At 39.4% G+C, this 25,174-nt stretch overlaps 1 protein-coding gene across 1 annotated transcript; it reads right to left on the bottom strand.

Annotated features, from left to right (window-relative positions):
- Window positions 1-979: 979 nt before the first annotated feature.
- On the bottom strand, window positions 980-24,773 carry LOC149233470 (large ribosomal subunit protein uL1). The gene is made up of 4 exons (XM_089379763.1): window positions 24,581-24,773; window positions 2,077-2,296; window positions 1,472-1,843; window positions 980-1,305 (listed from the first exon to the last, which is right to left on the bottom strand). The coding sequence occupies exons 1-4, from the start codon at window positions 24,583-24,585 to the stop codon at window positions 1,252-1,254; spliced, it is 651 nt and encodes a 216-aa protein (XP_089235889.1). The 5' UTR covers window positions 24,586-24,773; the 3' UTR covers window positions 980-1,251.
- Window positions 24,774-25,174: the final 401 nt, after the last annotated feature.

The raw sequence follows: 25,174 nt of genomic DNA, 5'->3' as shown, positions 1-25,174 counted from the left end.
TCAAATAAAAGAACCAAGATCATTTCCCCGAGGGTTTAGCTCAAGCAGTACTCTCTGCCAAACTTGAAGAGGCCATGAGTTCAACTCTCTCGATCCCGAACCAAGATCATTTCCCCGAGGGTTTAGCTCAAGCAGTACTCTCTGCCAAACTTGAAGAGGCCATGAGTTCAACTCTCTCGATCCCTCCCACGTTGAGATTCTTGGAACCTAGGCATCAGCGGTTTAACCTGCTTACCACTCACCAATGGCAATGAACTCTCCTACGATTTCCAGTGCTTGGTTGTAACCTTATAAGGGGAATCTATAAATTAAAGAACCCACATTATATCCGAGGGTTAGCTTACACAGTCATGAACCAGATGTCAGAACTCTGTGCCAGACTTGAGGAGGCCATGAGTTTGACTCTCTTGATCTCCCCGGGGTGAGGGGTGCTTGGAACCTAGGCATCAGTGGTTTACCCACTCATCGATGGCAATGAACTCTCCAGGGGTTTCTAGTGCTTGGTTATAACTTCACAAGGGGAATCTAAAAAATAAATATTTTGAATTTCAGAAGTCAGAAGATGTCCCACAGTAGACATTTTAGTTTGTCGACGTTGAGTCTACACCACTGATGATGATGATGGGTCTTGGTGTAGACTCAAAACGTCGAAAATCTAAAATGACTACTGTGGGACATCTTCCGACTTCTGAAATTCAAAATCAATGCCACAGAAATCTACAAACCCTAATTAATATTTAGTTTTACAAACTTAATAAGAAATTATATATAAATTAATAAAAGCAAAAAAAACTCACTCTGTTAGAACAGCAGAATTTGCTTTACAATCAAAAAATTGAGATTTTACAGTTGTAGAAACAATTCCAAGATGCCACAAAATAGGCATATCAGGAACACAATCAAAATAAATTCAACACAAGAAACAATCCCCTTACATGAGATAATTTCCAATTGAACAAAAGGCTCTCTAACAATAATGTCACTTTTAAAAAATCTAGATAGACTTCAATACCACAACATGATTTTAGAACATTGAATGTCAGGCTTAAAGTCTAAAACCATGACCCGAGCTATTCCAATAGAAAAACAAATTCTATTGTTCAAAACAGCAATTTACCAGCAATTACATTTCTCAATTCCTCAATATTTGCATCAAAATCAATTAGTTTGGTAGAAATTAAGTAAAAATAACCTATGTTTAATAGTTACACAAAAATAAAGTGTCATTATAATATCTCCACTCTGCTCCACTCAGAAAACACGGTTAGGCTTTCCCATGGTACTCTTCAAATATAGGCACCTAACCTGCACCAACACATGAGCAAGGCATTTAATAAATTTTATAAACCAAAAATCATTCAAGCACAAGTAATTGCAATCGAAACAACTACAATTAATATACCTAAAAGCAAAGGCCATTCAGAAACCTTGAAAATAACTTCTTATAAAATGATGTTTGCACAAAACTTACATTCTGCCAGTTCTTCTTCAGTAGTGATACAAGGAAGTTAACACTCAATTGCACATTCTGAAAAATCTGTTTTTCTTCCATTCCACAGTTCCCCACAGCAACCCCCATGCATAGAACCTTTTTTAATTGAAATTTGACAGTTGCTTTGGTTTCATTCACTTTTCCCTCCAGGGACTCTTGGTGAGATACAAGGGTAGGAAATTTGCCAGCCTTGTTGAGACCAGGCCCAAGAAGCCGAGGTATCTGTTTAATGATTGCTTCTGAAGCAAGAAAGGCATGATATTTCTTTGCAAGTTTCTTAACCAATTTCTTGTTTTTGTTCATTTTCTTTAGTCCTTCAACATCCATATAATCCAAGCCTAATTTTTCAGCCTGCAATGTTGTTCATATCACACTACCCAAGAGTAAGTAAATCAACAGCCTGCAAACTCACAATATCAATTTTCAAGTTACAGGATCAAAGCATAATATTATGACAACTTAAGGGACCTGCATAAAATTTTCTTTACAATAACACATTTGATTAAACCTGTAAATTCTACTCTCTTCCAAAAATCATTCTCTGCAATATTAACTTATAGAGCAAACTCCAATGATGATCATACCTCTTCCACATGCTGAGCATCTCCAAGCATGCAAACCTTCATCTTAGGGCGAGGAATGTGAGGTAACTTAACAGAGCCACTGAACCGCTTGTCCTTTTGAGGATCATAATTCTTGAGGCCAATCTGTAACTCAATTGTCTCTGTGAATTTACGTTGTTTCTCCTTAGTATCTCCCATGATCTGGGAGATGGCCTCCCTCAACGCATCACTCTGAAGCTTACTGCATCAATAGACAAATAATATTGATCAATCCATCAACAACATAGAAATACCAGATATTTACAGTTAACTAAACATTTTCGTGCAAAGAAAGGACCTACAAGACTGTATGTAGTTGTAAAGACGTTTTCTTAAGAGTCCATCTTTTCTGAGGGAAAACGTTAGTAAAATCAAAAGGTAAAAGGCAAAAGCCTGAAAAAATAAGGTAATGAGATCAGCAACAATAGGTGTCAGCTCAACGGGGTCTCAACTCCAGGTTGAGCAGGGATGCTGACATTCTCAACATCCTACAAGACGCAAAGAGAACACCTACAAGACCATTTACAGTTGTAATGACATTGTTTCCTCAAAAAAGTATATTTTTCTGAGGGAAAACATTAGTAAACATCACAAGGTATAAAAACTGAAAAATAAGGTAAAAAACTCAGCAACAACTGGTGTCAGATTAGCTGGGTTTTAGTTCAAGGTTAGGCAGGGATGGTGTATTCTCAAATCCCCCAGACATGTTTCACCCCTCATAGACCATCTTGCCCATGCTGCCCATCTCATGCAGTTGGAAACAGTTGCAAACTTGCAACTCCTCGGCAACTTCCGCCTAGGAGAACTTCCTTGAATGATGTAAGCCCACTAACTTCATTGTAATTTTCCCAGACTGGGGAAGGGCATCACAAGGTAATAGGTATAAAAACTGAAAAATAAGATAAGGAGCTCAGCAACAACTGGTGTCAGATCAGCTGACTTTTAGTTCAAGGTTAAGCAGGGATGGTGTATTCTCAAATCCCCGAGACATGTTTCACCCCTCATAGACCATCTTGCCCATGCTGCCCATCTCATGCAGATGGGGGCAGTTGCAACTCCTCAGCAACTTTCGCCTAAGAGAACTTCCTTGAATGATGTAAGCCCACTAACTTCATTGTAATTTTCCCAGACTGGGGAAGGGCATCACAAGGTAATAGGCATAAAAACTGAAAAATAAGATAGGAGCTCAGCAACAACTGGTGTCAGATCAGCTGGGTTTTAGTCCAAGGTTAAGCAGGGATGGCGATATCCTCAAATCACCCAGACATGTTTCACCGCTCATAGACCATCTTGCCCATGCAGGCCATCTCATGCAGTTGGGGGCAGTTGCAACTCCTCGGCAACTTTTGCCTAAGAGAACTTCCTTGAATGATATAATGCCACTAACTTCATTGTACTTTTCCCAGACTGGGCAAGAGCATGGTTGCTGCTACATGGTAATAATAGGAAGCAACTTGTCAAAAAAAACAACCGGCATCAATGGAAGGACTTAAACAACAGATCAATCGTAACTCACACATAATATTAGAGCAAAACACAATCTTCAAAACATTTCTATACTGGAGGCTTTAGATTTGGGCATGATCATCAAAAGCATAAACAAGAGATCAGCTCAGGAGAGAAAATATAAGAGCAGAAGGGGGCTATCCATGACAAGTGTTATTACACTTTCTACTATTACTATATTTTATGACAGATATCGTTGGTAAAAGTCAAAAAGTAACAGGCAGAATTGACAAAGTAATAAGTTCAGCAAGAGTTGATGTCAAGTGAAGGATTTGAACAAGAGATCTTCGTTACGAGAATAACAGGCACAAAACAGAATTGTCACAAGAATAATTGGCACAGAACACAAACTGAAAAAACTTTCTTTAAGGGAAGCCTTAGCTTCACACATGGGCACTAAAATCTTAACTAAGAAGTCAACTGAGATGTAGTATATACAATGTTTGAGGAGTAAGTAGAAGGGAGCTTCATTACATCTCTGATCTGTCCACAATTGATCAACAAAGCTCACTTGGCTTGCTAATAGTAATAAATTGAACAAAGGCTACTGCTTGTGCCAGTGCTACTAACAATGGCAATTCCAATAACTCAGTTTTGTGGAAACTGAAGAAAATATCAAATTATCTTTATTTAAAAACATAGACCTGGAAACTCGAACCACACAAGCCCAAGTGAACTCATGGTTGTGCTCATTTGGATACAGATTAGCCCCAAATTTAAAAGAGAGAATCACATGTAGCAAAAATAGTTCAACTCCTTGACACCAATTTCTATGGCAAACTTGCAAGCACAAAATTATACGGATCCCTGTGGTTGTCCTTTGGCTAATCTCGATCATGAACATCTTGCATTGAAGTGTATGCTCTATAATAAAATGCTGCTCTTGCAATTTTTGTTATTAGTCATCACAGGAATATTTTCCAAAAAAAACTGCTTGTCAGCTATCCAGTTTAGAGCTGTTCTCCATCCAATTTGTTTTAAAACTCTTGTACAGAGTGATGAATCATGAGGAGAGCTTGGTCATCATATGAAGTTAATAGCAAGTACAGGTAGCCCCTTTCAGATATTTGCATTCCTACGAATTTACAAGCAAAAAATGTATAGGGCTGAAGATTCAGCTTAGGGAGAGGAAAGAGCAAAGGTTTCTAAGTATATGATTTGAATTAGGCAGTTTGGGGCAATGTTGCTCAAATCGGCATGAGGATAAAATCAACAAGGGTCCAAAAAATGAAAAAAATCGTAAAAATCAGGAAAATATCAGTAAAAATCAGCAAACATCAGATGATTCAAGAATAAAAACAAAAACAAAGAGTGACTTGAGGCAAATTTTGGATTGACATGCAATTTTTTCATGATTTTTGTTGGAAATACTGAGGGGGGTGAATCAGTATTTCCTTTCAATTAGTTAATTTTTCATCTTCAAAGCATTAACTTCACAATGGCATTAAATCAAACATAAATCAACATCACATCACATGAACAGTAAACAAGACTATTCAACAATGCATGACATCAAGACAGTACACAAGACTTTAAGGTGGAAACCCTTCCGAAAGGAAAACCACAATGCTTCTTAATATAAGTCTTTAATAATTTACATCAACTAGGAAGCTCCAACTTCCAAGATTTACAGTATCAACTAAAGGAGGCTCCAACCCCCTAGTTTACATGGTCCAACCTAAAGGAAGTCTAACTCCCTGATTTACTAGCTCCAACCGGAAGGACGCTCCAACACCCTGATTTACCAGCTCCAACTGGAAGGACGCTCCAATGCCCTGGTTTTATCCACTCTGACTGAAAAGATGCTCCAACACCCTATACAAGCTCCAAGCTACCCTAGCAGCACCCTACCCCATATAGTGTTCTCAGGCTTCAACCTGAAGGAGACTCCACTCTCCTCCTGTGCTCAATAAAACAAACAGTTGTCTCGATCGGTTTGCAATACTATCACAAGGTCATCAACTTCCTCTGCTCAAACTCTAGCAGCATAAACTCACTCCCTCTGCTCAACCAGCAACTAGCTCTGCTCAATCACCATATGTAACAATCAATGACAAATCTAGGCTCATAAACAATCATGCAATTACTAACATTAATGATTTGATGATACAATCTATGCTCTCCAAATTGTTGCATAACAATGCCACTGTCAAACCCTACCTGAAGTTCACAATTGAAGATACTTCTTTTAGCATGCAAGCTTCAGGGTCAGTCCTCACACTGCATGTATGCTTCAGGTGTACAAAGATGTCCCAACCTTCAGATCTGTCAATTCATATTTCAAAAATAATGCAACTGAATCGACATGTTTCATACCTCAGGTTTGAACTGTAACATTGATATGCTGAGTACTCTGCCCTTGAAGATGTTCTTCTGCCACTGTTTTCCAATATTTTGAACAAATAGTTTAGACCCTGCTCAGTCGTGAAATCTCATCCTACCTCAACACTCCTCAAGATCTGTACTCAGAAGGGTTATGGGCAAACTTCATTACATTACTCCAGAACACAAATTTCAAGTGCCCTTCAACAACCCTTGTTCAATGCCTTTCTAACCTTGAATCAGCCCTTAAGGATTTTATACTTAACAAAAAGCTTGAGTACAATAGAGTAGGCCCTTAGGAAATCTTAGATTAGGTTCAGAGATCCAATGAAAGACTCCTCAGAAGTACTACTGCTAAAAGTACAAAGAACCTTCTTCAAGATAAAGTGTAGAATTATCGTAAATCCTTATAGATGAATGCTTGAACTGCTTCAGTGGACGAATTCTGAGATCAAAGTTGCCTCAAGAGAAAAGGGCCAAACTTGCTTTACACATCTCCCAATGTTAGAGACATACCCTTAAAATAAGTCTCAGAATGGATTAGTTACCAAAATAAAGCTCTTACATGTCTCAGAAGTGGTCTCTTTCTATCACAGACTTAAAGCTTAGGAGAATTGCTTGAAATTCGTCTTGAAGTCTCCAACATGCTGACCTCAGACTAGTGCATGAAATATCTCAACGATGCTCCCAGATTTGTCTCAGAAAATGATTGAAATTTGGTCTCTGATTTGTCAAGAAGGGTCTGTTGGATCAGACTCCGACTTGTGCGGATCTTCCTAAAAAATTACCCATGAATGTCTCTGCCAGAGGGAGCTGAATAGGCCTTAGGATCTAGCCACAGAAGGTATGTAGATACAGCGTAATGTTTCAGGAAGAATGTGCCAAGAGGAAGGTCAAATAGGCTTCTATACTCAGTCACAAAGGGTTTTGAAACTTCTCCAACAGATGACCAATTAACCCCACGAGAAACCCTTCACAAAATGAGAAACCCTTCACAAAATGAGCCTTCAAAAATGGCGAAATCCCTTAGCTAGGGTTTCAAAACAACTGTGTGTAGTGATTGCCAACGATTCCAACTACAAAGAAACTCGGAACAATACCACAGAGAATGCACTATTTCTCAGAAAAATACATAGAACTATTTAGTCCCAAATCTATCTAAAAGGGGGCCAGTCTCCCATGAACGAGCCTCAAAGTATTGTCCAAATTTATCACAACTTAGTAGAAGGAATATATGTAGAGGAATCCTTGAACAGACCTGTGAAAAACCTTGAACCATCTGCAAAGGTTACTCATAATTTTGGCCGAAGACAAATCCTCAGAAGTAATCTCTCCAAACAGGGTTGAAAACAAGGTTTAAATCTCTGCAACAAGTGGCCAAAGAATGTGCCAGATATGCCAAAATAACCCCAAGTCAAACCTTGTTGTATTGCTATGATGCTCTGAATTCAAACTTTGAAGAGAATGCAGAGATGTGCCCTAGAAAAGATCTCAGAACAGTGTGCCCTTGGACAACTGGAAATGCCAGAAAATAGACCATTGATGCTACCAAGAACACACGAAAAACTAGACCAATAACAAGAGAAAATGATCAAAGAATCCCACTCCAAATTCAACCTACTTCTTCAGATGTGCATGACTACACTAGGCAGCAAAACTTGGACGAAATCACGGAAGATTTAAGCGTTCCATTCATATCATATTTGGAGGGTTCGACCATCATATAGTGGATAGGGGAGCTGGCCCGATAGTTGGGGGGAGCTGACCCTTCAAAACTCTTAATTTGAAATTCAATTTTTCAACAATTTTGAGCCAAAACCCCCATCATAATCATTTAGGCTGACTTACACATTTGGAGGAAACTATCCTTGGGATAAATTTCAAATGGCAATTTGACTTTGACATGGAGCCAAAAACCAAACGCCTTTCTTATGCAACCAAATTTGACTTCAAAATATTTAATTCAATTATTCAAATAAAAGTCATTCTTGGCCTCATGATGTGAGTAATCTTTCAGCCAATGATGAGTTGCAATTTAGGAACTTTGACCACAAGAAGAGGGCTTTAATCTTTTATTGGGCATTTCTCCCAAACCAAGATGAACCACGAGGCATGCCATATATTGTTGGAATCGGCCAAGACAAGGAGATTCAAATGAAGGTGATCATGCAAGCAAATACACTGATCTTCATCCTCAAAATCTTCAACAAATGTGGGGCTTATAGGGCTTTCCAGGGCTTCGTGTCATTTGGAGCATCCAATTCATGCAAATTAGATGAATATTAAGAGCATTCAAGGACCAAAGTTGGCATCAATGACAACACCATTCAACAATGTTATCCTAATTTTATCGTGGTTTTTACGATTGTCTCCTGATTTTATCCTGGAAAAAATCGCAATGTGGCAATGTTATCACAAATTTTTTCCGATGTTTCCCACACTGGTTTGGGGATGATTTAACACTTGCATTTTGACTTGTATAGAGGCATGAGCACTAACTGGAGTTAATAGCCAATGTTGTCACCGCTCTCATATAATTGCAGTACTATATTTTTATAAGAAAAAAGGTGGGACCTACACCTCCAGCTTAGGAAGGTCTACCGTCATGATCTACGGCAATTTTTTTCACAAGGGTTCCTTATACTGCCTAGGGTTACTAGGGGACACTAGTGTTTCAACAATTCTCTTCTTCTGATACGACAGTTTAACACAATTAGTGTATCCTCCAATGAACAATGTTAACTTTCTTAACAATGCAATAACTCAATGGAAAATTCAATAGATTTAATCCATCAACAACACAATGTCTTTTGGGATCGCGCGCTGGAGATGGTTCTCTCCTGCCCCCGCCTCTGAAGCCCTGCTCGTCCCCGCCGAGCCTTGGCAGCCCTGCTGCCGGGCTTGCTGGCCCTTCCGAGCTCCCTCCGCTGCGCCCCTCTGCTTTCCTGGGCCTCCTGCCCGTTTTTTGCGTTTGGCTCGCCCTGTGGTAGCCCCCCGTCGCTGCTCTTTTTTTCTGGGCCTCCTGCCCTCTCCCTCTCGCTTTTGCCTGAGCCCTCTTTTCAATGGATCCTCAAGATCCATCCCAGCCCGATTTTGAGAAAGCCTTCGCTTCTCTCGTCCCCGAAGATAATGCTGAGCGGATTCGACCTTCTGCCTCCAAATTTATCAAAAAGCTTGATGAAATCCCAGAGATTCCTCTTCCTCTCTCTCTTCCAAGGAGATCTGCTGTAGCCCTAGCTGAGCGCGGTTTGGTTGGCCAGTTCACGGGCCTTTGGCCCTCCCCTCGAGCTGTACAACGATGGGTGGAAAGAAATTGGAACGCCATGGTCCAAGGGAAAATTGCCATAAGGTTCTGCGGCAGAGGATTCTATACATTCCTTTTTGAATCAATAGATGATCGCAATCTTATATTCAGGAATGGGCCATATTTTATGGATTCAAGAGGTCTTTATCTCAATCGTTGGACCCCGGGCTTTGATCCTGAAATGGATGTTCCCAATGCTGTCCCTGTTTGGGTTCGTCTTCCACATCTGCCGCTTCACTGCTGGGCCGATGAAACTGTACGAGCAATAGGAAATGCTATAGGTAAATATGTGGACAGATCTGAACCAAAGGAAAATATGTATGCATGCGCGAGGATTTGTGTGGAGGTAGACTTGGGCAAAGGTCTTCCAGAGGCAGTCAAACTCAGAGTGGATCAGTGGACGCATATTCAGCAGGTGGACTACGAACAACTCCCCTTCAAGTGTAAGGTATGTCACGAGTATGGTCATTTTGCGAATAGGTGCCCTAAATCTAAACCAGAAATCAATAATACTATGTCTGAAACTCAAGAGGAAGAATGGGAAGTAGTAAGGAAAAAAAAGAAGTCCAACCCTCCCCCCGAGTCCAAAGAACCTCTCTCCGGAACCCATCTCTCCTCCCCTGTCTTCCCCTCATCCTCCAACCCCTTTGGATCTCTTGCATCAGAGGAACCTCCTTCACCCCCCCCTTCCCCCATAGGCCCCAGAACCTCCCCCTCCTCCCCCCACTGTGCTTCCCCTCCACACTCTGCTGATAGGAGCTTATCCAAAAATAAATCGAAAGTGACCAATGATGGCCCTCATTCTGAACAGCCAGTATTGACCCGCATTGAGCCCCCTTGGTCTCTTCGAATCCAGCTCAGTCAGTTCCCGGACTGCAGCCTATAAGAACTACCAGAAGTTCCTCCAAAGATCTTGGTGCATCCGGTGACATCTACAAGAAATCTGGGCCAGGCAGAAAATCAGCCAAGCAGCACCGGGAAGAAAGTTCGCAAAAGGACATAGCTCTAGGGATTCAAACCCCTATGGACTCCTTCATTACAGGTTCCCAAGAGAAAGATACAGCAACCAAAGAACTTGAGAGGCGAGCACCTCCTCGATCGAATGTCTTATGATGAAGCTTTTATCTTGGAATAGCAGGGGTATGGGGCACCCCTCCAAAACAGCGGCCCTAAGAGATCTTCTTCATTCAGAAAGCCCTGAAATCGTTTTACTTCAGGAAACCAAACAAAATCAGAATGATATGCAGACAATCATTGAATCACAAAAATCCTTCATAGGGATCAGTAGTAATTCCAGAGGAGCCTCTGGAGGAATCACCACTATGTGGAAAAAGCAGCATTGGAATTGTGCATCTTCAGTCATCAACTCAAATTGGATCAGGACCAACCTCGTCAACAAAGAAGAAAACTGTGATATTATCATTTATAATATCTATATCCCCAACCATTTTCGGGAAAAGGAACAATGCTGGAAGGAATTGAAGCAGGAAATAGATAAGGAGCAGAATACAAATCTTATCCTTGCGGGAGATCTCAATTTAATTCTCCACACGAACGAGAAAAGGGGGGGTGCCTTCACCCCAGATCCTTTTAGAAGGCAGCTAGAAACCATCATGGCGGAAGTCGAATTGCTGGACATTATACCAAAGAATAGAAAATACACGTGGAACAATAGACGTCTGGGACCAGGTAACATTATGGAAAGGCTGGACAGAATCTTGATCAATGTTTCTCTTCTTTCCTATTTTGCTGCAGGTCATACCAAAATTCTAAGCGCTACAGCTTCAGATCATTCTCCCATCCTTCTAACGTTGGACGCACATGCCAACCTGGGACCAATCCCTTTCAGATACAATCCATTATGGAAAGAAAGCCCTGAGGCTGAATCTATTATAGCAGAAACATGGAAGAAACATGTTGAAGGATCCCCAAATTATATTTGGGAAACTAAAATTCGAAACATAAGGAAAGCACTTAAGGATTGGGCAAAAACTAGCTACCAAGAACCAGAAAAAATCAAAGGAAAATTGCAGCAGAGTTTGGAAGAGATACAAAAAAAAATAGAAGAACAAGGACTCACTAATCAGCTCAAAGACAAGGAATGGGAAGTGCAGGAACAACTCACTCAAATTAAGAGAGCAGAAGAAGTCAAATGGAGGCTTAAGTCGCGAGAAATATGGTTAAAAGAAGGGGACAAAAATACAGCATACTTCCACAAGCAGGCCACTGTAAAAAAATCAAGAAACATTGTAACCGCTATCATTGATAGTCAAGGCAGCAGGCATGACGATCAGGAATCTATCAAAAGGGCAGCCTTCCATCACTACAAGAACCTACTCACTGAAAATCAAGACGCTAGAGACTACACGGCCTTTCTCCAACACCTTCCAAGGAAAATCTCGGCTGAAGAAAATGAAAGGATGAATAGAGAAATAACTGAGGAAGAGGTTAAAAAAGCTATCTGGACTCTTCAACCAGACAAATCTCCAGGGCCAGATGGCTTCTCAATTAATTTTTACAGAGACCACTGGCATTTGATAAAAAAAGATCTGGTAAAGATGATTAAAGGAATACAAAGAAAAAAGAAAATGGGGGGGTTCACTAATTCAACAAATCTAGCCCTCATCCCCAAGGAATCCAGGCCCACCTCCTTTTCCAGGTTCAGACCTATTTCCTTGTGCAACACTTCTTATAAGATCTTTGCAAAAATCATAGCTGCTAGACTTCAACCTGTGCTTCCTTCTATCATATCTGAAAATCAGGGCGGCTTCATGGCTAACCGGCAGATTCATGACTCCATCTCCTTGGTTCAAGAAGCTATCCATTCTAGTACCTCCAGACAAGAGAAAGGTTTCGTTCTCAAGCTAGATCTAGCCAACGCATTCGACCGAGTCAGACACTCCTTCTTGTACGCTGTCATGGGAAAAATGGGCTTCAACTCTGAATTCATAAGCACCATCGCTGCATGCATCACTGGCCCTTGGATCTCGCCTCTCATCAATGGCCGCCCCTGTGAATACTTTCAATCCACAAGAGGTCTAAGGCAAGGATGCCCTCTCTCACCCTATCTTTTCATCATGATGGCGGAATCCTTCAGCAGCAACCTTGATTACAATCGAAGAGTAGGCCTCATCTCGGGCATCAAGTATGGGAATGGAGTTAAAAATATCAATCATTCACAATTCGCTGACGATACTTTGCTAATTGGCGGGGCCTCCACCACAATAGCAAGGCGCTTCAAATCTATTCTTGACCAATTTATGGAGTGCTCTGGAGGAGAAGTCAACCTTCAGAAAAGCTGCATCTATGGATGGAACATCTCTAATCAAACAGCTCACAACATTGCCAATATATTTGGAGTAGCCTACAAAGAAACCTGGGACCACTTCACATATCTAGGGATGCCAGTTACTTTGGGCGTCCTTAAAGCATCTACCTGGAGTGAAGTAATTGACAAAGTCAAAAGAAAGGTGCAGCAATGGGGAACTCAATGGCTCAACCCAGCGGGTAGATTAATCTTGCTTAAATCAGGTATTTCCTCCTTACCATTATACCGCTTCACTCTTTATCAAGCTCCAGCTTCTTTCCACAACAAGTTAGAAATTGCTCTCCGTAATTTTTTATGGCAAGGAGGGAAACAAGATAAAAATAGATTCAATTTGGTCAATTGGAGAAATGTAATCCAATCTCCAGATAGAGGTGGATTGGGAATCAGAATGCCTAAATTACTGAATCTTGCCTTTGGGATTAAAATGGCTTGGAGACTCATCAGTGAACCTAAAGCCTGGTGGAAACAGGTTCTTGAATGCAAGTATCTTTCAGACAGCAGGCAAAGATTACTTGAATCTGATATTCCAGCAAGGGACTCCACTAAAATATGGCAACTTTGTAAGAAAGCAATTCCCATTCTTGTCCAAAATACTTCAAAAATTCCAGGGGATGGGAGCAGCATTAATTATGCCACTGATAAAATTATGGGTTTTCAACCTATAAATTCTGTAGAAGAAGCCATTCCCATTATTATTTATCTGCATAGTAAGGGCATCCAGAGGCTGGATCAAATCTCAAAATGGGACGAGGAGAGCGGAGCTTGGCTTAGCTGGGAATTTCCGGTCATTCCTCCACACTTGGACTCTAGCTTGCAAGCCCTCATTAAAAATCTCCAAAATAGAGCTCCTATTAAAAAAGGAGCTCTAGATGGGCTCAGATGGGACCCCACGGGCTCAGGGTATACCATTAAATCTGGCTATCAATTCATCTGCAATAGCACTTATCAAGCTCCGGTTTGGAATCAATGGCGAATAATCTGGAAATCTGAGGCCATCCCAAAGGTCAAATTCTTCATCTGGCTGTTGCTTAAAGGGAAAATTCTCACCTCGGAAAATTTAAAAAAAAGAGGGATATATGGTCCCTCAATCTGTCCTAACTGCTGCTCTGAGGAGGAAACCATCCACCATCTTTTTCTTGAATGTGCCTTTGCGAAGAGATGCTGGACTATTATGGCCAAACTTGGCAATATAAACTGGCAGCCCCAGCAAAACATTGCTGAAACAATACATTATTGGAGAAGGAATTGCCCCTGGAAAGATAAGCGGAGCAAGATTGTCAAAAGAACCTGGGACATCATCCCACACAACCTTCTCTGGAAAATCTGGCTCACTAGAAACAAGAAAATTTTTCAAAACCAAGAAGGCAATGTTAGAATAACATGTAGCAGTGCTCACCTTCTAGCGCAGGAAACGATAGTAGTCAAATGCTCAGGCATCATTAAAATTACTGATTACACTACTGAGGAAAGGATCATGATCAGTCATATTCTAGATAGTACAGGCCATCATCATAATATTCAGAGAAGGAGCGCGAATCCTAACCACAAGATCAAACAATGGGAAATAAGGCTCTCATCTCAGGAATTCAAGAGATGGATGACGAGCAATAACTGTCCAATTTTACTCTTTGACGGGGCCTCTAAGTCCAATCCAGGACCAGCAGGAGCAGGAGGAGTTATTCTAGATGAGAAAGGAGAAGAAATAAGTAGCTATGAATGGAGTTTAGGAGTCAAAACTAACAATATTGCGGAGGCTCTTGCTCTGTTCCAAGGTTTGATGCAACTTCAAAAAAGGGGTATCAAAAAGGCAATCGTGCTAGGAGACTCTTCGATTGTCATCGGATATATGAATCATCACAGGCCGTCATCAAATAGCAGCCTCCAACAACACCTCTGCCGCATCAATCTCCTCACCGATTACTTCAGTACAATTCGGTTCTATCATATTCTGCGCACACACAATGGGGCAGCGGACAGTCATGCTAATAAAGCCGTCGGATATCGAGAGGGAACCCTAAGGCACAATCAGCAATCCTTCTTCCAGCCTCTGCCATGAATCTAGTGAAATCTGACAATCCCCAAGCGCGCAATCCCAACAAGCGTGCGGGGGGTATGGTGACTACAGTTTTCGGGCACACGAAAAGCCCAATCAATCAGCTTCAGAATACGATCAGCAATCCATTGGTAATCCCAAGCAAAACTCATAAACGAAGAGGACTGACCAAGGATCTCACTGCCTCAGACAATCGTCCCAGAAATCCCACAAAATACTTTAACTCTGCAGAGAATCGGTCTTCTGAAAAGAATTCAGGATGCCGCAGTCGGATTCAATCTTTAAATAGGAGAGCAGATCCTCTCATCTTACAGCATAACGTCCAAGAGCATCACTGTGAAGTCGAAGGAAGCAACCAGGGCCAGCTGCGACATAGAAGATGTGCCTTGGTATCGATTTTATTTCCCCTGCTTTTTATTTCGCTAACCTATCTATTGGACTCTTACAGGAACAGAACTAAAGGATTGATCAAGAGCTTCAGAAGCCCTCCTTCTATACCCACCGCTCCTCTCTCAGCTCATTTGCTGATCGTCGACCCTTGGCTCTCCATCCCGCCCCCCTCTCTTGCTCCTTCCTGGCTACTTTCCCCCTTCTCTTTTCCCTGCCATTATACAGAGCGTCATCTCTCAGATCCGCCCTCTCTCTTATCCTCGAAGTTGAGACTTGGGCTCTCGAACTCCCTCTGTTGCAGCTTATTCTCTATCAGATCCGACATCAAACCGTGGTCCCCTCTTCCTTGTAACCTCACGGAGCCCTTAGGCTGTTCTTGTGATTCTGTCTCTTTTAAAATCAATCCTTTCTCTGTGATGGCGCGTGAGGAGCAATGTTTTCACTGCCGAGACCTACAAGCGGAATTCGACGAGGTCAGAGCTCAACAGCGAATTCTGGAAGATCAAGTGCGAAATATGGAAGCTAGGCAAGCAGAAAAGATCCATTGTCTGGAAGGAAAATTTGAGGAGCAGTTCAGAAATCTCCATGCTAAGTACCGTACAGAAATGGAGTTGTTTCTCCACAGGGTTCACTCGCTTCAGGATCAGTTCAACGGGCTTAGCAATAGATGCATCCATGCTGAGGAATCATTGGCAATTTTAAGAGACATTTTGGAAGCCAAACAGAAAGCAAAATCAACTTCTTCAAGCGTCAATCCAATGGAAGCAGATCAGCACCCAGAGGACTCTACTGCGAGGAATATCAGTCATATTTCCATCGATTAAATCATGTATTGCAAATGCAAATTTTTGTGTCTTCAGTTCGTCCGAATCTATAGTAGTACTTGCTCTTTAGTAGTCCGAATTTTGAGAATCCAGCTCAGGGATAGGGACCTCATTCTCTATCCTTGGATTTGTAATGCTCTTGCAGCAAACTATGTATGGCTTTATGCCTTAGCACTTTTTTCAATCAATACATAGCATCCGAATTTGTTAAAAAAAAAAAAAACAACACAATGTCTTTTGTTCAACAGGTCCATACAATTGTATAGTTCATGCTAGTTCAATAGTAAGATCCACGTTCAATAGTGATAAACCAATTAATTCAACAATGCAGTAGCCCTCACCAAGAACTCATCCAATCCACAAGCAAGAAATCCTATGTGAATTATGTATAAGCAAACCACCTCAGGTCCGCACTTGACCTCGATGTCTGTACAACCAAACTTAGGAACTGTACCTTTTCAAGCTAGCTACCAGAACCAAACTTCAAGGACTTCGAGACTACAGAAAGATCCAGGAGCACTTCGCATCACCTACCGGAATATCAAAAGAGGGCATTTATCCGCAGAAGGTATTCTCAATCTGCCCAAAACGTGACACCATCACCCTCAACTGATCTTTCCTTGCCCAAAACTTCAAACTATTTTCCACAATGGCATAGACCCAATTGCGATGTGACAGACCTCACTTCCCTGGCCACAATGACCTCGTCTACCTCAAGAAATCTGTCAATATGCCACAAAGAGCTTGATTATCTTCCTGAACTTTAGTGCCTCAGGCCTCAATCATAGAACTCGTCTTCTTTAGAATGAACTCCCCTATGATGCCAAAACAAAAACAAGATAAAGATAAAAACAAATTTTCCAACTAGGGTGGGATTTTTCACCACCAAAATTTATAGGAGAAAAAGAGGTCTTAAACCCTCGAGACCTCAAGCTCAACAAAACAGAGATAATTGATATAATTCAATGGTGATCCAAATGAATTCAACCGGGGATTCACTCCTTAATTGAGTAGAATTCACCAAACCCCAATTTTGGGTTTCTTTGCCCAGCTACCCCAAAACTTGCCGCTTTGCTGCCCAAATATTTTGGGGTTTTCCCCTTTATCAAGGACTATAGCCTATGAGGATCAATAGGCTACTTCCTCTCTTGTGCAATTAATTTCTCGTGAACATTACATTTACAAATGTATGATTAATGAAGTTCTGTGGGATATTAACAATGTCTTTTATATTGTGAAAACATACAAAGTATGAGCACCAATACCAATTTGTCAAAATTTTCACAGTTTAAGCTATAGCTAAAAGGATGGGAAAAACAATTATATTGTCCAATCAATTTTGTCCATTGTCAAAACTAAAGATACATGCATGGAAGATCCTTGACATCTAACTAGAACATTTCTAAAACCTGCCTAGAACCTGAAATATGTTCGAAACGTCCCTGAAATCTACTTGGATCATCTTGGAGAGAACCAGCAAGTCCCTCAGTCCCCAGTGAAATCCCCAACAGTTTGGGGACATTTCCTAGGGTTCTCTAAGTCCCTGAAATGTTAGAACAATGGGTACAGGGAATTTTTGGAGTGGGGTATGGATCCTTGTGCACCATAGGTATTATGTCTTACTAATAATACCATTGGCTAATGACAGGGACAGATGGAGAAGAGATCTATAAAAGCAATCCAGGGAAAGTGAATAAAATTGAACTCAACTTAGAAAAAAAAAATATGTGTGCCTATTGTAAAGTTTTGGGAGACAATAAATAATCAAGGAATCACATGACTAATGGAGCAATTGGAAAAGATTAAATGGAAGGGAGGAATGCCCCCACTCCATTTTCTTCAGCGTCTGCTATTGCTCCATTAGCTAGAAGTGTGGCTACAACAACTTCAAATGTTGTAAGAACATTATTTTATCAAAGACATTAGGCTCAAGAGCAAAGGTTGTATGATTGAATTTGTATCATCATCATGTAAAATTGTAAATGTTTTAGTTTCTAAATTCTTAAAATAATTGAATCTATCTATATTTAATTTTTCATGTGTAATTAACTAATTTGTTATATGTATGTATGTATGTATGTATGTATTCCTTGAGGAAATATATTTGTATTCCGTACGAGGAATACATGTTTCAATTCTCAAGGGAATCTCAAAAAAAAGGTTTGAAGACATTACAAGGATATACTCATTATGCTCAATATGTCACTCAAGGAAACTGAACCTAGGTGAAGAGGATGAGAACATTTCTCCCAACCACCCCAGTTATGCACAACTATATATGTATATATATATACTGAACCTAGGTGAAGAGGATGACAACATTTCTCCCAACCACCCCAGTTACGCACAACTATATATATATATATATATATATTCCATACAAGGAATACATGTTTCAATTCTCAAGGGAATCTCAGAAAAAAAGGTTCGAAGACATTACTCATTATGCTCAACATGTCACATAAGGAAACTAAACCTAGGTGAAGAGGATGACAACATTTCTCCCAAACACCCGAGTTACACCCAACTATATATATATATATATATATATATATATATATATATTTGTGTATGTGTGTGTGTCCCAAAAGTCACCATGTCCCGTGTCAGACACTAGTATTTATGTCGCCTTTATGTCTAGGTTGCAACATTGTTTGGTTCAAACTCATGGTCCAATTATATATATAATTTGTCCCTTGTGTCATGTTTCCCAACTCACCATGTCTCATGTCGAACACTAGTATTTATGTGTCCTCTATGTCTAGGCTGCATCATGGTTTGGTTGGTGTGTCATTGGTTACTCATAAGAGTTACTCAAACTCATGGTCCTGATGAATTACTACAATAGATAGATGTAGAGGACCAATCCATGGGTTGATTCCTTTATGCTAATTTTATATTCATTGTTCATTGTCCATTGTTAATTTTCAATTTTATCTTTTGAGTCAATACTCTAAGCCAAACATGTTATGCGGTCAATACTCCAAGCCAATATATGATTAAGCCATCACATGCACACTATATTGCTGCAAAGCATGTATTGAGATACTTGCACGAGACCATCAATCTTGGATTAAAATATATTGTCGGAGATGTAAGACTACATGGGTACTTTGATGTTGATTGGGTCGATAACTCTATTGATAGTAAAAGCACATCTTGTTGTTTGCTTCAACTTGGGATCTACCATGATATCTTGGATGAGCATAAAGCAAAAATTTGTAGCCCTTGCCACGACTGAAGCCAAGTACATTGTTGCTATCAAGGCTAGCTGTGAGGTAATATGGCTAAGAAAGCTCCTTGGAGAGTTGTTTGAGCATGTATTGGATACGGCAGTAATTTACCATGACAATAAGAGTGGGATTCAACTTGCTGAAAATCTTGTGTTCCATGACAAGTCCAAGCACATTGAGATCAAATATCACTATATCCAGGATATGGTGCAGAGAGGAGCAATGAGACTCCATCATATTGCTATTGATGATCAAATAGCTAACATTCTTACCAAGCCTTTGCCGAAAGGGAAGTTCTTGGTTTTTAGAGAGCAACTTGGACTGTCTAATGTGACCCTCCTTGGAGAGGGCAATCATGGATAGTAGAGATGAGACTTGGTTGTGCATGATCCTTGTCAAGTGGTAATCCACCGAAGCAAAGACTCAGTTGTGCATGATCCTTGACAAGTGGTAATCCCCCCAAGCAAAGACTCGGTTGTGCATGATCCTTGACAAATGGTAATCCTCCCAAGCAGAGATCAAACTTGGTTGTGTGTGATCCTTGTCAAGTGGTAACCCCCCAAGCAAAGACTTGGTTGTGCATCATCCTTGACAAGAGGTAATCCCTCCAAGCATAGATCAGACTTGGTTGTGTGAGATCCTTGTCATGTGTTGGCAAGTGGTAATCCCCTAGTGGATATAGGGTGATGGATGAATCCCCCTTATGATGATTCTTTTTCATTAGATTGTAACATCATTGTTCCAAAGCAGAGATCCTTGTTTTAGAAAGAAATTCCTCCCTACCTAAGAGCGAGGGTTGAAAATTGGCAATTTAAGGGATGAATTTCCTTGCATAAAATCTCATTTCTACCAATTCTAGAGTGACTTTCCAAAAAATAGAAGGTCGGGTCTATCATTTCAAGCATTACTTACCAAAAATAGTAAATTACCTTGCTTCAATTGGTAATCAAGTATAATTGATGGGAAATCACTTAACTTACCCTTAATCAATCTTAATTGTTCATTTTTTACTTAATCATCAATATCATTATTATTATCCTTGTGATACTATAATATCATTATCAAAATGGAAATACATGTCATCTTTCCTACTTGGCACTCAATCATGCCACTTGTACCCCTCTCTCTCTCACTTAATGGATTCATTGCACACCTTTTACACTATTACGCGCATTAAAGACTCGTCATAGCACTCCTCTTACACACATTAAAGTCTCATTATAAAAGATTCCTCTTACACACTCTTCAATGCATAAGTTACCCTCTCTCCTTCAAGGCATGTGTACTCTTTATGGCATGAGTTAAATGGTAAGTGTACCTCCTTTATGGGGCATAAGTTACAAAGTCATGTGTTCCTCCCTAAATGGCATATTTAACTCCGCCTCAAGGCATGTGAGTTACTCCTCTCCTTCATGGCTCGAACTCCTTGCTGCTATATATATGTGCCTCTCATATTCACTCTTACTCATGTATGCATTGTGAAAGGAGACTTGAACTTGCGAAAGAGAGAGTTGAAGAGACTAGCGAAGGATTAAGAGAATGAGATAGAGACTTGGAGAGTAAGAGCGGAACTTGGTGAGCCAAGGTGATTCAGTGTTCGCATCAACTGTAGCTATCAAAGATCTTATTCAGATTTGGGTGAACTTCTTCATTCTCTCATTGTAGTTTGTTTCTTTGTTGAACATTTGATTTATTATAATAAAAGAAGAATCTAGTTGGGTTTTCCCTAGTGGCTTTTGCCCTAGTCACTAGACCTAAATTTTTGCCCTTGTCTTTGTGTTCTTGGTTGTCATCTATTTTGCATATGGTTTATATGGTGTATGATCTATCTACAATTGCTTAACTGAATTTGCAATTGGAAGAAGTTTTATTTTAAGTAATTGTTTCAACATAGAACATCCAAATTTCAACATTTATATCAAGCCAATAAGTTATAACTCATCAACATACATGTCTTGCAGCCTTAAACACCTTTTTGTAATAGTATAGGCACTGCACTAGGGAACTTCTTCCAATAAAATTCCTTGAGCTAGATCATGCATCCACCACTTCAAATGATCATACCAAATTAATTCATCTATGTTCCATTTTTTATATATCCCCCATATCATTTAGAAAACAAAGAAGAATTTTTACATTGAAAGTGTTGTCAAAAAGATGAAGTGGTCAAATCCCTTTCCACCTAAGCTTTACCATGGAGCAAGCATTCCAACATATTAATCTAGTGGATGTTATGATCATTTGATTTGGTAGGGACATGATCTAACTCATGGGAATTTGTTGGGAGAAGTTCCCCGGTACATTTTAACATTGAATGTGATTGGCAATGTCAAAATATCAGGTATTCAAAACACTTTCCACCTAAACTTACCATGTGGAAAGCACTTACTCTAATCAATACTTTGACATTCTTGGTTCACCAATGGCTCTAGTAAGACACTTGGAACAAAGAAGTGCTCCTTCAATTTCAATATCTATGATGACTAACAACTATTAAATCCTTGAACATACGACAAGTATTAAAGTTAATTCCAAGGAATATAATTATTCGTTGGAGTGGAAAATTCAATATTTGCGTGTAGCTAATGAATTATTGAAATGAAAAGTTCTTTCCAAGTCCACTGAGCACTAAGGCTCCTTCCCTTCCCCTTGTTTCCTTCTCCAAGACATCCCCCCATTGAGTTTTTCCCCTCGCCCTCAATAGTAATGTATCACTTTAGTTTTTCTCCAACTATTAGATTTTAGATCTTTAGATTAGATCAACTTCCTTTTGGTCTTTGTATATAATAGGCTCCTTCTACTACTAATTAGTCCCATTAACCTATTTGAAGTTACTTGTTGTACATGTAAAACTGCTCCTTCTACTACTAATTAGTCCCATTAACCTATTTGTGGTTACTTATTGGACATGAATAAAATTATCTTATCTTGCATCCCACAAAGCAAAAGATGTCGATTCATTCAAAGGAAACACTTGTTGCAAATATAACAAAGTACATGGTAGGTAGTCAAGAACCCAAGCACGAAATACAAATAGTGGCTAACCTAAATACTAACTACCACCACTCTAGGAACAAGATCCAAACAATATACTCCCTCGCTATTAGTTATCACAAGAAAGTCACAAACAAGGATATACCTAAAGATGTGCATTAGACATTTTGTGACTCTATCATTGGAATATGAACCCAGATTCAAATGCATCAGCGTATTGTAGGGAAACATAAATTTCAATACTAAATATGGTCATTTACCAACACTTCGTATAAAACAAAAACAAAAAATCCCCTCCCAAAGTTACATAGATTTGGTCACCCAAAACTATATCATTTTTCTAGTTTATCAATTACATATCACTAAAGATCTACTCGAAAGGAGAGTAAACTAAAAGGAATGCATAAATTCTTCTTAATTAGAGTCAAATTGTAAGCCACCAAGTAATCTAATCACAAGCAAGTGCAACCAAAAAACATAGGTCTATACACATGATCTTATGTCCAAAATGATTTCTTAATAATCCAATATGCATGTGCAATAGCCTTTATTCATCATTCCCTCTTCTTCTACATATATCACTATAATGTTAAAATTTAACATATTTTAACCAAAAAATCAACAAAATTAGTGGACATTGCAGGCTTATGTCACCATCTCTTTAAATGTCTCATAAAAGTAAATCAAACACTTAAAAGAGAGGATAGTTCCATTGAATGGAAAAGGTGAAAGGGATCCAATATTGTTGTTGGCACAAAATTTGAGGACCTTAACATTAGTTCCTCGTCCAATAAGTTTTGTAGGAGTGTCTTGGATAAAATAACAGTTATCCTATTATGGATGTGCTTTCTATATTTTATAGTGACCAGACATGTTTGAGGATTGTTTATACGCAGATCCTATTTGGTGAGTAATCTAGAATTGACCTAGATACAAGGGATGTGGTGTCGGATCGTAGTACATAACAATCATAGATGCTTCATACCCATAATTATTTAGTGGAATGTTTATTTAATCCAAAATAGTTTCATACAAAGACAAAATATTATGTAAAGGTCATGCAAAATTGGAACTTCTAATGACCATGATGAGTGCACGACCCTACAATTGAGTTGGATAAATATTTGAGATTAGATGTGCATAAATCAAAACTCGACACAGACGAGTAGACTCATTAAACCACAATGGAGCATGGATTTCCTTCCTCTACTTTAGAGGAGGCACATGATTAGTGTTTATTCACTTAAATCTTATCCTGCTATCTTGACAAGAGCTAGAGGATCAAGTTGGACCCATTAGAATGTGTAATTATGGTGGTTCATAAGATACGTTGGAAGTGGAGGCAATAAAACCCAAATAGATTATTATATGACCTTAGATACTATAAACAAAGTCAATCAAGTGGTTGTAGGCCAGCGGCAACAAATGAGAAACGAGATGACATGGATGAAGATAAAATTGATCACTAGTCTCGACTCTTCCACTTCTTGTGTGATCTCCACTGTTTGCTGTGTGTGTGTGTATATATATATATATATATATCATGTTCTCACTTTCCATTTTGATTATGTACTAATAAATTTCCCATTTGTCAAATGCAATACATAGTTTGCATATTCTATAATCCATTAATATCTAAAATTATTCATTAGATGGTTCAATGTATATTTCGGATCTTAAAGGAATGTTACTTTATTTCCCAATCGGAATTAGAATATGAACTCAGACTAAGAATGTCATATTGGTGGTGGTTATCATTAATAGGTTTATGTCATTCAGCTGTTGACTGCCAAATCAAGTATGTTCCCAGTAATAAAACTAATAGTGTATGAAATGCAAGGAGTAGAGTCTTACTCCTGAGCAAGTGAGGTGATAATAAAAAGAAGAGGCATTCAACATAGTTTATATTCTTCTGATTGGATATCAAGATCCTGTAATTAAATAGGGCAAGGAGTGGAGTCGTGCTCCTGCACAAGTGAGGTGATAGTTAAAAATAGCGGTATTCAACATAGTTTAACTTATTTTGCTTGGATGTCAAGATCCTGTGATTAGATAGATTCACTTTAGCAAGCCCATTTCCTTCGGAAAGGCCTAGCACCGATTGTACCTAGATATCATAGTCATCACGATAATTGTTATATAACAAAGCAATAGAAGAGATGGGGCAAGCTAACTTGTAGCAGGATTTCTGAGAAAAGGCAATAATAATGCAAACTTCACGCCCTTTGCAAAACAGTTTTCTAGAAAACAAGTAAAACCAACAATGGAAGGACTAAAACCGAAAAAAATCGTTTGCTGCCAGACGGGTACATATAAGAAAACTCAAGAAAACGATCTTAATAAACTGGAAAGCACAGTAAAAAAGGACAGACGTCTCGAGTTAAGCTTGCAGGAAACGGCGATTGCAGGGCCTGTAGTTCTCCATTTCAGCTGTTTGTGAACGACGTTTATTCTCTGGTAGTTACAATATAACCGAGAATGAAAGATCGCAAAGACTTTTGATAAGATGGGATGGAAAACAGAGATTATTACCTCATTTTTGCCCTCGCCTTGCGCCTTCCTCTGCACGCGCTCTCCTACACAGGACCGGCCCTCGATTAGGGTTTAGGATCGAACTAAGAGATAGAAACCCTAATATACTGACTTTATATAGGGCTAATGTGACCACAGAGAGTTAGGGTTGCATGGATTACATGTTAAGGTTTAATGTGGCTACTAGGGCTTCAGGTTGCATAGATTACATGGCATTCATGTGAGCTGGGGGATTGTAAGAGGTGGGGCGACCGATATTTAGATTGACATAAACTCTTCAATTTTGGGAATGCTTCTCATGGTTCTTTTCAATTTTGCGCAAAAATATGATGGGGTGAAATTTTACCAAAATAAATATTTACAATAATTGCGTTAAGAGGCAATTTGGCATGGCAAGATGTTGGAAGGTAATATTTAATATTTTGATTAAATTATTGTAATTTAAATATTTTAGTTTGGTTAAAATAAAATAAAATAATTTATGGTATTTATGTGGAATATAGTTTATTTAAAGGGGAATTTAGATTTATTTTAATTTTGGATATACCAAACATCAAGAGGGATCAAATTTTTTTAGAATAAAAAGAGATTTGA

This window comes from Pinus tabuliformis, chromosome J (genome assembly GCF_031772625.1).
Source record: "Pinus tabuliformis cultivar Carrire ecotype Pingquan chromosome J, CPIR1, whole genome shotgun sequence".
In the NCBI taxonomy this organism is placed as follows: Eukaryota; Viridiplantae; Streptophyta; class Pinopsida; order Pinales; family Pinaceae; genus Pinus; species Pinus tabuliformis.
The sequence above is the reverse complement of the archived record's forward strand: the minus strand, read 5'-3'. Positions and strand labels throughout refer to the sequence as shown.